Source organism: Opisthocomus hoazin, chromosome 1 (assembly GCF_030867145.1).
Source record: "Opisthocomus hoazin isolate bOpiHoa1 chromosome 1, bOpiHoa1.hap1, whole genome shotgun sequence".
NCBI lineage: Eukaryota > Metazoa > Chordata > Aves > Opisthocomiformes > Opisthocomidae > Opisthocomus > Opisthocomus hoazin.
Window position 1 is genome coordinate 122,112,333 of NC_134414.1, and position 13,576 is coordinate 122,125,908.

Below are 13,576 nucleotides of genomic sequence, written 5' to 3' on the forward strand. Positions count from 1 at the left end.
CTTTCGCTCCGTCCAATTTTAGTAGAGAACCACTTTATAACACTTGTTTTACAATGTTTACAACAGAAGAAAACCCCTTGGCTATAAAAATTAATCTCATAAAAAAAAAAGAAACTCAGGATGCTGTAATTTACAAAGAGATTTATGAGTTCTTCAGTTGCATAAGAATAAAAAGAAAGCATTAGCTAATTGTTGAGAAATACAAACCAAACCAAAAATGCTACATAAAAAATGTAACAATAAAATTCACATTAAATTATTTATTCAGTAATTAAAACAGTGACACTTTTCTTTATACAAAGCCCCCCATCAGTTTTGATGAGAGGGGTAAAAAAGTTCAATGGAGTTTTGAGGGAAGTAGGGTTGGAAAACAGGTGGGGGGAGGAGAGGGACCCTGATTTGACTGATGGTTTTAAACAATAGCTACAAACAGCTAGCAGGGAAAGTGCAGCATAGTTCTGCAGATACTTTACTAGATTACTGTAAACCTCAACTGCTATAAGTATCAGTTGTCCATAGGTACTAGTCACCTGAGCCAAAGCTCACCGGAATCTATGCTGATTCCAATTGATGTTCACCAATGTTGGACCAGACCCCAGGTCACGACGCTGTGCCAGCGAACACTGGACTGCAACTTAGGCATTTGAGGCTGGTCCCAATGATCTTAATGCCATCAGAGATTTCCAGAGACACTGAAGAGAGGAAGCAGTATTTGGGCTCCTGTATGCAAACGGCCATCATTGATACACAGCTGATCCTTCTTGAAGGCTTGAGCCTTTGAGCAGGTACTTGAGATAACTGTAATGTTGTAATTACCCCCATGCCTAAACTGTCTTTTTTGGGAGCTAAAAACATCCTGCATTTTGCATGGAACTCCAGCCCAGCTTTCACAGGTCCCACTGTGGTGTCACGGAGACTGCAGAGCAAGAACAGGGAGTGGATCATGGGCACCGTGCAGACCAAGGGCAGATAAAACACGAGGACATTTCTAATTCCCCTTGGCAACCAGTTCACCCCATAAGATAGGGCAAGTACAAATCTGCCAACAGAGACTGATTTTACTATGTTGAGCAGTGGCTGCCCAACCATCTACATACAATGCTGGAGAGGATCATCTCTGCTCACAGCTCTGCCACCTCAACTACTGCAAGAAGACTACTCCTGCCTCTCCTGTCACAGGGACTGGATTTTGACCTTGCTCAGGCAAGAATCCCTTAGTCTTTAAAGAGACATCTTTACGCATCACAACTGTCAGATTATGCCCATAGGGCTAATATGTAAAAGCAGTATTTATTTTTAAATATCTTCCTGCTTTACATGAGATTTCAGTTCCAAACAATATGCATCAACTTTTTTTAAAAATTCACACACAAACAATATTTATCATCCAAATACCCTTTAAAAGCTGAAAGGCTGACATACTAAAGCCAAGAAGTCAATTTTAAAAATATATATATTTCTAAATTGTTTATAAGAAACATATGTTGCTGGTCCATTGATATGGAGAAAAAGCTTGTACCTGAAATTGATTAAAAGAATCATATTCAAAAAGATATGCTTGTCTGCTGAAAGGCGATATATTGCACCTTTCCACATAATTCTGCTGTCTCCATGGTCATCTTTACAAATACAACAAATCAGTGGTTTTGAAAAGGGTTTTTTTGTTGGGTTTTCATTGTTGTTGTTTGTTTTTGTTTTTTACAAGCATGGAAAAATTCCATTCACTCCTGAGTTAACAGAGAACACAATAAAATTCCTACATTTTCTCATTCTCAGATGAGATTTGGCAATGTGATTCACTTTATCTCCAAAAAGCATGAGGGTGGAATGGAGGGAACCAGCTACAGCTACACATGTATGTGTATATATGTATGTATACAAATACATACATACACATAAGGAATTGTGGGAGGAGGTGAGTAAGACCCACACAACACCCTGGAAACAGAAAGGCTGGGTACAGGCAAGTCAATCCCAAGAGCAGGTGGCGGGAAACATGACACTCCCCTCCCGCAACCTCTGCTCTCTCTGAATGCTGTGATGAGAGATTCATCCTTGAAAGAATGTTTTGAGGCAGAAGTAGATGATTGAGAGAAAACTGCCATTCGCTGAAGATTTTCACACTATGAAAGAGGTATTAGATAAACTGATAACTGAATTTGTGTGTCTGGTGAGAAAAGGAATCAGAACAAAGTGCATTTTACTACTGCCAAGTGTAGCTTATTCGGCTCTCCAGAAATCAAATATGCTGGGCAGTCAGTAGTTGCACTATTCCATCATTTTATTTGGATGGAAATTCCCAGTTGAAACAAACTGGCATCTGCTTTTCAAAAACTGGTGGACAGCTTGAACCCTCTCAGTCTTCAAATGAAGACATAAAAATTGACAGCAGACTTCTCAACATTAATAGGAATAAAATAAAATCCTGGACAACTTTAAGGAGTTTAGTATGTAGATTTTCTTGAAATAAAACAATAATTTCCCTGTGTTCTCCCAGAAATAGTGATAGAGTACATCATGTTTTATAAGTCCTAGCAAAATGAATCATCCACTTTCTTGGGACAGCATCAGAACTCACCACACATAAAAATAGTGAAACAACTCCTTTAGCAATGCATTACGACACATAACATGTCTGTGACCAGATTTTAAGGGCCTTTTTTCCTGTCTGTGGAAACATGAGCAGTCTTAACATTTCTGCTTCTTTTTTCAGTGCAATCAGTTCTCCGTAACTGCAACATTGTGAGCAAGTGCTCGCCTCTTTCAAGAAGAAAACCATCACAGCATCTGCTTCTCATAAGCACATTTGTGCGTGTGTATAAGAGTGTGTGTATGAGAGAGCGAGAGAGAGAAAGAGAAGTAAATCTGCTGAATTTAACTTAAAAGTTTGTCACGGGGAAGGATTTTTTCTGTCCCATCCTTCAAGCTGTAGAACACAGAAGCAGGGCTACTGCTATCCACTTGCGCTTTTACTTTCAACCCGCTTTGTAGTACAGGGGATGGTTTGTGACTGAGGAAAAAAAATGCTTTTATTTAACTTTCACAGTTGATTGACTAGTGCATGAACGGCTATAGAGCATAGGAGGTTTTATTGACACTTGTCTCCCAGAGGCTGCAGAGCAACAGAAGTTCCTTCAGCACACTCACAGGTTCAGCAGTGGAAACTGGGCACAAAACAGTAGTCCTTCAGGTGGAAGAGGCAATAGCTTCACCACATTCATCCCCAGTACCCATCAACTCTATAAAACAATCCAGAAAGGGAGTCCAGTGCAAACTGTGGGCCTGTTTTTTCCTGTCCCATTCTTCTTTAACATCTATAGGAAACAGAATGAGGTCCCTCATCATCTGAACTTGCGAAGAGGAAGGCAACGATCTGACTGCTCTTCCTAGACTTTGAACTATTTCAGGAAGTCAAACACATTACACCTCAAAAAGCAATGTTGCCTTTTCTTTTGCTCCCCCTGCCACCCAAACTCTCCAGGTCTGAAGTTCAAAGAGGATACGTTGCCTCTTTGCCAATTCCAAAGAAATATAAAATAAAAATTTAAAAAGCTTGTATTATTTTCTGACAGGAAATCTGAAGTCAGAACTCTTATTCTTGAAATATTTCCTGAACTATCCTGTGCTCATAAAGTGAAACGTGGCAGCTATTACCATGTTCCCTCCCATACAGTTTTCCCATTGCATTACAAATTCATTGACAAATTGAGGAGCTAGCTCCGCCAGAGCAGTGGTAATATATAGAAATTTCACAAGAGTGAACTTTACTGAGAAAGAAATGCTGATGGACTATAAAGCTGAGGAAACCACCCCCCCAACCCCATTTAATTCAGCATCCCAACACAGAAACTACAACCCTACTATTTTAAAGTAATATTTAAGCATAGTCCACTCAGCACTTTTACACTGTCTCAAACTTCAAATCAGCAAGGTACACACTTTAAGGTCTTGCCAAATTGTGATATAATCCTAATGCCTCCAATGCCAGCATGTCAAGCCCTCTCACATGGCAAGGGAGAATGCTCAACACCTTGTAGGATCACGTTCAAAAAGCCTAGAAAGACAGCAGCGCAGGGAGGGAGGCCTGAACTTCGGAGTCGCATGCACAATCCAACACTCCCCCTCCCCTTTCACATGCAGGTCCATGTGGCCTCCACCTGACAAACCTACACTTACAAAGCTCATTGCCTTAAAATTAAACTGTTTCTTATCTCGGCCACGTGTTTGTGTCTTGCTTTCCATTTAGCTGGTTTGTCTTTCAGACAGGCATGTTGCAAAACCGTGGTAACACAAATATAATAGGTTATAAGAGCCTTACAAGATATTACAGAGGGACGTTGGGTGCACAGAGCAGAATGGCAACATCTCCAAGCAATAGCTAGGATCTGGCAACCCAGGCCACAATCCTGTGCTCAGTCCCACCTAAGCACATGCTGACACTCGCTGGAGTCACTAAGGGCTGGGCATGGGGGCTGACCCAGCTCCAGCCCATCCCAGGACTGGGGCTGTCAAGGGTGCTCTTGCAGCCCTTATTCAGGATTGGATAGTGCTCACCTTGGCGTCAACTGAAGTCCTTACTGTGCAAGTCAGACCCAAGGCCCAGGACAGAAATGGGGTTTCCCAAACATCTTCCATAGCACTGTGGCTAGACACGGCCGTGTGATTTCCAAGTTCAGATTCTTACCTAGACAGCAGCCAAGCCTGAATTCATGCACGCTGAGTACCTGCAACTTCATACGAATTTCAAGAGCTGCAGCTGGGGTCTTTGTAAGGCCCACAGCAAATCTTAGGTTAGACAAATACATTTTGAAGTCAACAGGAGTCGAAAATTTCAGTACTCTCCTTGAGCTGCTCAGCAGGTAGATCAGGCCAGTTGAAAACATTTTGCTTCCACAAGTCACATGTTTTAATAAAACTGACATTTCTTTCCCAAATGCTGATGTTATAAATTAACACCCTTGATATGGCTTAGTTGAAAGTCCTGCCTCATGAGTTAAAATACGAGTATAGTGATATTTATGAGTACCATGAGGGCCTGAAACATAACCCATAGGGTACTGTGTTCAACAGCTTCAACGGATCATAGATGAGACCCAAATTCATGTCTGATTTAAATCCGTAAGAGTATTTGGTCCATTTTGAAAGAATGGATGGGTTGGAAATGCAGTTCCTGTAACCCTAAGCTTTGCTCCATACTAAAGGTGTTCGCGAGTCTCTGACAATCAGCACAGCACAAAAACACCTTTAGAAGCAAGAAAATAAAACCACCCCTACCACAACACTAGGAAAAAATATTTCACTGAAACTTCAGGTGCGAATTATACTTGCTTAAGCTAGAACAAAAGGACAAAAACATCACAATCTAGTAATGGGGAAACAAGGAAGGTTTAGCTCTTTAAAAAGAAAGGAAAGATAGACATTTGAGGTAACAAACAAAAAACCAAAATGCACAAACGCATCACAGACATCTAAAAATAGCATTTTATACATTTTTTTTGCCAGTGCTTCTCTGAGAGCAAGTTCTTTAAACAGAACTTAACAATTTTACAATTTTTTTTAAAAAAATATGTCATCCTAAAATAGCCCATCAATCCTTACTCAAACTTTCTGTATTTCTACAAAAATAGATGCACAAAGAGCTACAAAATACTGTATTCCTGAAAGGAGGCGCACTGTAATAAAGGGAGAGTCTTTTTCCTGACAATTGAGACTGTTCATAAAAATATCAAGCTGAACAAAACAAAACACTGTTAAAGGAGCAGAAAGGAGTTAGGTTGCCCAGCTGCAGCAGGCTCAGATGAAGAAAGAAAGAAATGTTAGGTTTTTGTTTTTTTCCAACACTGTGGGACACATAAACAGCCTTACAAACAAAAGGCTCAATAGCAAAACCAGAATGGTTGGCTCTTCATCTTCATGTGTGTCCTTTGCTCCATGCAGAAGGAGTCAACGACTGTTATATCGCCCACCCAGCTGCGCTGACTCCAGCTCTAGCTGGTCTTAATTTATCTGAACTTCAGAACCAAGAAGTTTCCTTGCTCTTGTCCTGATGCTGTAGACCTACGTTTCAGAAAAGAAAAAAAAATAAATTTAAAATTGATACAGCTTTTTCCTCCCCCTCCCCAAGAAACTGAAGTGAGAGTAAACAGTTTTTGATTTAAAAAAAAGAAGAAGGAAAAACCCCCACAATTTTCCAGCCTAGTGGACTTGCTAGTAACATTGCTATTGCTCCCAATTTCATAGCTAATGTGGGATAAGCTTAAACCACACTTAAGTTTTAGACTGGCTCAGGCAGTTCAGGAATGCTGATAAAATCCTGCATGCGCTTCCTTGTTTTGGCCTACTTTGGAGCATGGCATGGCGTGATAAAATCCTCCAGCAAGGTCTGCATAAATATTCCAGCATGCAACAGAATAATTTCTCCTGATAGGGGCCAGCCACAGACCCTAACTCTTTTAGAAAAGGCCTGTGACACTTTCGGATCTCACAGTTTCTGTGGCGTTTCACCTTACAGAGGAGAGGGGGGAAAATGTTCCCGCAGCATGTAAGAAACCCAAATAATTTCACCTACAGAGCGTCAGATTTTTAGCCAAGAACAGCGAGTGCTTCCACATGGGAAAAATTAATGATTTTCAGCTTGCATTTGTTATGAGTTCCTCTAACATTTTCCTTCATAAAAAGTGAGGACTATCTAATAAATGTGGTGCTATGTTGCGGCTTTAGCATTATAGACTTGGAACCTGTGTTCTAATCTAGGATGTTTCTGCTCCAGAGGGATTCAATCTTTGCTGGATTTACACCCAACAGGGCGTATGCCTAAAATCCAGACAATAGAGGAGGAGGTATGGATGAAACTTCCCAAAGAAGACACATTCTTGATCATTTATAGGGAAAGCAGAAAGGAGAGAGGTGCAGGCACATATTGTAAGAGGTAGTAAGGCACTTTGGGCTCGACAATTTAAAACCCGCCCCTTGATGTTTTGAGCCAAGCAAATTACATTTCATGAAATGAAGCTGCACTTCCCACTATAAATCATCATTGCTACAGAGACAGCAATGCTTCGCTCTGTGTCATACTATATATTGCCCTGCCACACGGTGCACCAAGACCAATGCATCAACTACCTGATCTGCTAAGAATTTAGGGACAATTCCACCACTAATGTAAGTAGGTGCAACTCCAGACCTCAGTGATGTTGGAACCATTTGAGCTCCACGTTCATTTGATCATTGACCTGTGAGAATTGACAGATCCATCTGCTAAGCATGGATCTCTCATTTCCACATCTGATCACATAGTGAAAAACAAAGGAAGACCCATACGTTTTCAGAAAGCCTAACAGGCATGACGAGTTCAGATCTGACCACTACCTCCTTGTTTTAAGAGTGCAAACAGTTAAATATTTAATGATGACATCCTTTCAGACTTGAGCTACAAAGCAATTGATAGTCACATAAAAGTTGACAGCATACGGCTCTATCCATGTGAAGATTCCTAAGCAGTGTCCAAACATTTGTGTGTCCAGCAGTGAACAGATAGGGAAAGCAGAGCACACAAGTATAGCATGCCAAACCCTGTTCAGTGGCTTTCTGCTCCATTTCACATGCACCTGCTTGGAAAAACTGGGATATCCCTCAAGTAAAGCATGGCCATAAAAACCTGTTCAGATGCTCTTTATTCAGTGAAGATATCTCCTTGTTGCTTAGAGTTACTTGTTTTCCTGACAACATCGTTGACAGGCAGAGTCATCATAAACTGCTGTTAGTTTCCTTCAAAGGTCCCTCAAAGTTAGCAATGACAATTTTGTGGTATTTTCCCCTGCTGCTTATGTTTTTTTTAAACATAGATGACCAAAAAAGAGAAAAAAAGAGGGAGTCATACAGCAGAAACCTTTCAGAGTGTAAGGAAGTCATTTAAGCTCACCAGTGCAGCACTAAAGGCCACCAGAGGCAACATGAACACCTTCCATGCCTTTTTCCTCATTGTATTCCGATCGCCTTCACAGCAAGGCTATCTGCAGTCCTAACACATCACCCAAGTGCATCCCTGCTACTAACTGAGCTTTCACCTGCAGCCTGCTGCAAGAACGCCTTCCTCTTCGCAAGGACATCCAGGCTTGGGTTGCATGAGACGCTACCGCCTCACCAGCACAACTCCCCATCTCTGGGATGCCGACATTGTAGCTAATTGCCACACAAGCAGAACTCAGGTTCTGTGGGAACATCTAAACAAACTTAACGAGTTGTGACAAACTCACAGGGTGTGTGTGAGCAGACACAACTCTACAGAAGGCAGACGACTGACCACTCAGATCCCGTATTCAACACGACGCACCGACATCCAGGCATTTCCAAAAGTGAACTTTCCATAGCTAGCCAGGACTAGAGGATGTCGATTAATTCACCTAAGTTTAATGTTATGCACCTCAATGTGCATAACTTTCCATGATAAAGGATGTGCACCTCAGTTTTAAGACAGACTTACAGCCCGCAGATACGCCAAAATCCTGCTCTGCCTTCAGTGTGCCGGGGCTCCAGGAAGCCCCCTCCAGCACATCTGTCCAGCAGCAGGACAGGATATCCTCCCAGGCGCTGCAGTAGCAGGGCAAGCCACTCTGCTCTCCTCCCCACAGGGCTGCCCGCAGACCCGGCAGCCGTCAGCGCAGCCGGATCCGACCGATCAACTGAAGTGCCCGGTGTGCAGGGCAGCCTCCCGCCCGGTTCCCGAGGGAAACACTGATGGCCGTAACCACCAGCTCCCCTGCAAGACAGCCATTCCCCTCCCCGCTCTCCTGGCCTACGGTGCTCGACTCGGCTTGCGCACCCTTTGTGTAAACACAAGGATTTGGACACTGTGGGGTTACGGCTGCAGCAGTGCTCTTTGTACGTATACTGTGAACTGCAGCCGATGCTGTCAGGGGCTGACCTGGCTTGCTCGACATCGGCGGGGCAGGGAACATGGTCTACAGCACAAACACGTTGTGCTTCTGTCAATGTGTTTTTATCAATGCTTCATACAAAACACACTTTTATATTGAGCATTGTAGCTTGGGCACTTCAGCTTTGGAAAGACACTGCATACCAGCAGCCACAAACACAACAGAACTTAATAGATATTGATGTAGACTAGCAATTTCTTTAATCCCACTAGTACAAATAAAGAAGCTTCCAAAAGGGTTAATTTGCAGTACACAACATGAGGATTAAGCCACGTTTAATGGGAATCAGGTAGCTAAATCCCTCTTCATCCTCTAAAGAAGGACCATGTAAGTTCAAACAGATGTGCAAGATGGATCAATACTTTGTTAGCTCTACAAACGGCGATACGCTGATGTCCCACACAATCTGTTCTGAAACAAATTCCCAAACTACACTGTGCACGCAGGGGGAACCCTCTTAACGTTTGCAGTGATTCAGCATCATCCATTCACCAGACTGAACAGTTGGCTTAGTATGGCAGAGATGCAACAACGTAGCTGGAAGAGGGTAAGATTACAGCCAGCCTGCCCTGATCCCAACACTACCACTCTGTATAATTCAGCGTGAGGAATTTTGCAAATGTTTCTATAATTGCATGTGACAGTAGCATCAGAAATGTGACCCACAATGGGGCAGGTGTGGGGGGGGGGAGGAATAACAATTTTTGTATCTGAACAGCTCTGAAAAGCTACATCTAGGTATATACCAAATAAGCCTTTTTATATAAATCATCTGAACCTCATGGAACCTGATACATTGACAGCTCCACAGGTTGATGTCTTTTATTCTCCAGGGAAATGCGAGCAAAGAATTCCAGAACTGAAGTTTTCTTGCCGCTATGGCCTTACCCTACTCTGGAGAAACCACTTCTACGCCACAGAAAGCCAGTACACTCCTCCAGACTCTTCAGTTTTTAGCCTCTCTGTTGAGATTGCTATCACACGTGAGAGTCAAATGTAATGAAATTCTGCGTGATGTGGAGATTTATCCAGTATAATCCTCCCCTGGAGTGGACATGGAACAAGAGAAGCTTCACCTGCGCTGGTGAGTGCTGGATGCAACTCAGTGTGGTGCTTCAGCAGCCCCCTGCTCTCCCCAGCAGCACAACGAACCTCCCCTGGGATGACACCATTTCAGGTGCATGCAAAACACTGGGGCAATTAATCTCCCTCTTTTCACCATCATCATGCCTCGAATGCCTGTCACCAAAGCATTTGTCTCAAACGTACCAGCTGCAGGCAGGGCTGAAAAGGGAGCTCAGAGCCTTCCTACCCTTCCCAGCAAGCTTCCACTTGGAGAGCACAGGAGAGATAAGTGTGCAGGGCAAGAGAGCAAATAACTGTAATGTCACAGGCTACCACTACCTGCTGTGTTTGGGTGCTTGCTCCCTTGTTTCCAAGGGCTTACGTGCCAAACTGGGGCTGCCTGATATGGTTTTGCTGTTGTGTTTCAGTGCATGGCTGTTTTGAATAGTCACCAACAAGCAAGGTATTGCTCTGCTAAGCTCCTCTGTTCCTGCAAACCAGTCACACATCATTTGCCCTCTTTCTTTTCCCCCACAGGAGCTCATGGACTTCAACACATACGTCAGGCATGGGCCAGAAATTAACAGTTCAGGCCTTCTCCACTGCCGCCCACGCTAAGGAGACAACTACATGACATGCAAGCCACTGTCAAGCACTGCCAGATCAGGATACTAATAAAAGTAGCATCCAACTGTACCCCTCTATAGGGATTTTCACAAGAAGCAGGCAGCACCAAGCAAAGGCTAAACTGGTGCTGTAAGGCAGTGCTAGGACTCATAGTCCCTCTTGAAGCACTGTGCTCTTACAGAAAAGAGAAAAAGCATCTGGTTTATTAGACCTACTGCTACCAATAAAGTAGCAGTAAGCAAATTAACTTGCCCAGCACAAACAACTCACAGTCTGGGCTGGACTCATACCTAAGCCAGGTAGTGGTTTCTCCTGACTAATAATTCCTTACGCACTTCTCATCTCCATGCCCAAAAGGCAAGTCAAATACCAGAGCTCTGGAATGCTGGGGCTACTGTCAGACCAGGGGGCTCATCCCCTCTGCCGGCAGCAGGGATGATTCGCTCATGCTTCAGAGAAGGCAGCTCACTCCCATTATGGAATTGGTCAGAAGGGCAAAACTTGAGAACCCAGCCTTGTCAGATTACCATTTTATACCCGAAAGCATAAAATGTAATTCCTCTTCTATCATTGGCATGGGTGGAAATGTTATGAATAAATATAAAGTTGTCCACTGTTAAGAAGCCTATTACACTTTTTCTTCATTACTTGAGGCAGCGAGTGGCATAGTATTCAGCAGAGATTATTCATTCTCAGTTGCTATTAAGGGAAGAGAGAGAGATTGGCATTGGGTTAACTCAATTATAATTGAGTTTTGGGTTCATAGGATTTCATATTTAAGAAACAGCACTTTTACATTCCACCAATTCTTTGTTCCCCTGCACACTACTCAAAGCAAGGAAGTGCTTCTCACACATTGAATCAGTTAACTAGTGCTGCCAAGAAGAGAGACAGATCCTTTCAGGAAAAGGGAACAGAGATGCAAACCCAGTATTTCCTTAATAAATAACATGTTTAGGAAGTATTAATCTGCAAGGATTGCTGCTGGTGAGATAAATACCAAGAAGAAAAACGAGACCTCAGCAGTGCACATGCGCTCCAGGATGGATGCGCTGGAAACTGTTCGTCATCCATCACCTGATGGCAAGCATCCATGGACAGTGAGGGCTGCTAGACTGCTCCTAACACGGAGATGAGAGCCTGCCAGTCAAAGCTCGCAGATGTAGTTTATGGAGGCTGTCCTATGGCTACAGACCCTGCAGTAAAATCAATCTAATTCACAGACCACTGCCTGGATCCTACAGAAAGTTTAGTTTGATGGCGAGCACAGCCCAGGCAGCATCTCTGCCCTCTGCGTGACACCTGAATACTACACAGGAAGGAAATGCTGATCTGTTCCAATTTAGATGAGTAAGATGCAATCCTCATGTACTGACAAGTTATTAGTTCAGTCCTCATTGGAGCTGTGTTTTGGTGAATGCACATATGAACTAGCTGAACAAGCTGGAAGCTTCCACATGGAAGTTTTAATTAACCATTTCCCACAAGACTTAAACCAAAAAAAGGCCTATCATGTCACAAATCATTTAGCTTGAATGGGACCAAGGCAGACAATGGTCTCTCAGCAAAAAGCAGCAAGAGCTGGATGTTTCACAGCTCATCTGCCCTGACAGCAATTTCAGGAGGGATTCCCACCTGGAAACATACATGGAGAAGGCTCTGTGAGCAAGCCCTGCTACAGCTGCAAAGAGTTCACTTCTTTGCTCAAATTCTTCTTGCTAAAACAAGTCACAGACACAATCGAACCATCTTACCTGTCTCAAACCCAAAACTTGGCACAATGTCCACCGTTCCGTGAAAGGCTCCAGCCCATGCTGAGGTAGCGCTGGTGACAGCAGCAGGATCTGTCTTTGTCACGTCACACTGGGGAGCAGGAATCCTGGCTGCGCAGACTGAAGGCATCAGCAGGGACCCATACCGGGGGTCACGGGGCGAGCTGGGATGGTGATGGTGCATGTGTGGATGAGGGTGATGGCGATGCATGTACACGTCATGCATGTGTGCATACGAAGGGCTCACCTGAGATGCTAAAGGATAATGCCAGGATTCAGATGCAGCAGGGGGAGGAGGTGGGGCAGTCTGATGAAGGCTGTGTCCTGGCCAGCTGCTGGGATCTGGTGTTGGGAAGGTGCCTGGTGCAGTAACGGGGAAATCGGGGTGTACTCCACTTAAGCACGGTGGAGGGGGAGGCTGATAAGAGCTGGTCCAAAACGATGTTGGGAAACTGCTCCTCTGGCTTGAAATTGTTGAGCTTTCTGGTAGAGAGAAGAGAAATGAAGTACAACTGAAGCCGAGCAACAAATTTAATGACAAAAACCCCACAATGATTTTCTGCTCTCTGAAACCTGTAACACTGAACTCAAGCTTCTCCCGCAATTACAGAATCACATGTCAGTTGAGGTATGAAGGGACCTTTTGAGATCGTGTAGTCCCTGCTCAAATGAGGTCACCTGCAGCACGTTGTCCAGGACGGTGTCCAGTCAGATTTTGACTGAGATCCAAACTCCACAACCTCTCTGGCCAGTCTGTTCCAGTGTTTAGCCACCCTCAACAACATTAAAAAAAAAAAAAAGGGGGGGCCAAAAAAGAAAAAAAGTGTTTTCTTGTGTTCAGGTGCAGTTTTCTGTTTCCTAATTCACACCTATTGTCTCTTGTCCGGACAGCAAGCATTGCTGAGGAGAGACTGGCTCCCCCATCTTCATTCCCTCCCATCGGGTATTTAAACATATTGATAAGATCCCCTCCGAGAAGACGACTTCTCCAGGCTGAAGAGTCGCAGCTCTCTCAGGATCTTGGTACAGGAATTATGAGGAGAAGCTGACTCCTGACCAGACCAGAACACATAATTTAGAAAGGCAGCTGTTGTGGCTGTAAATGCTTCTGAGGACAGAGAAACAGGTCACACTGCAGAATAGGAGACGCTTGCCTAAAGGAAGAATACCAGATCT

General features: G+C 43.7%; 1 protein-coding gene across 4 annotated transcripts in view; it reads right to left on the reverse strand.

Moving 5' to 3' along the window:
• Positions 1–200: 200 nt before the first annotated feature.
• Positions 201–13,576, reverse strand: part of VGLL3 (vestigial like family member 3) — a 36,385-nt gene continuing 23,009 nt past the window's right edge. For all 4 annotated transcript variants that reach the window (XM_075434175.1, XM_075434167.1, XM_075434159.1 and 1 more), the window contains 2 exons: positions 12,383–12,883; positions 201–6,057 (listed from right to left, as the gene is read on the reverse strand). In XM_075434175.1, coding sequence (XP_075290290.1) covers positions 6,014–6,057; positions 12,383–12,883 — 545 coding nt within the window. In that variant the 3' untranslated portion in view covers positions 201–6,013. The remainder of the gene's footprint in view (positions 6,058–12,382; positions 12,884–13,576) is intronic.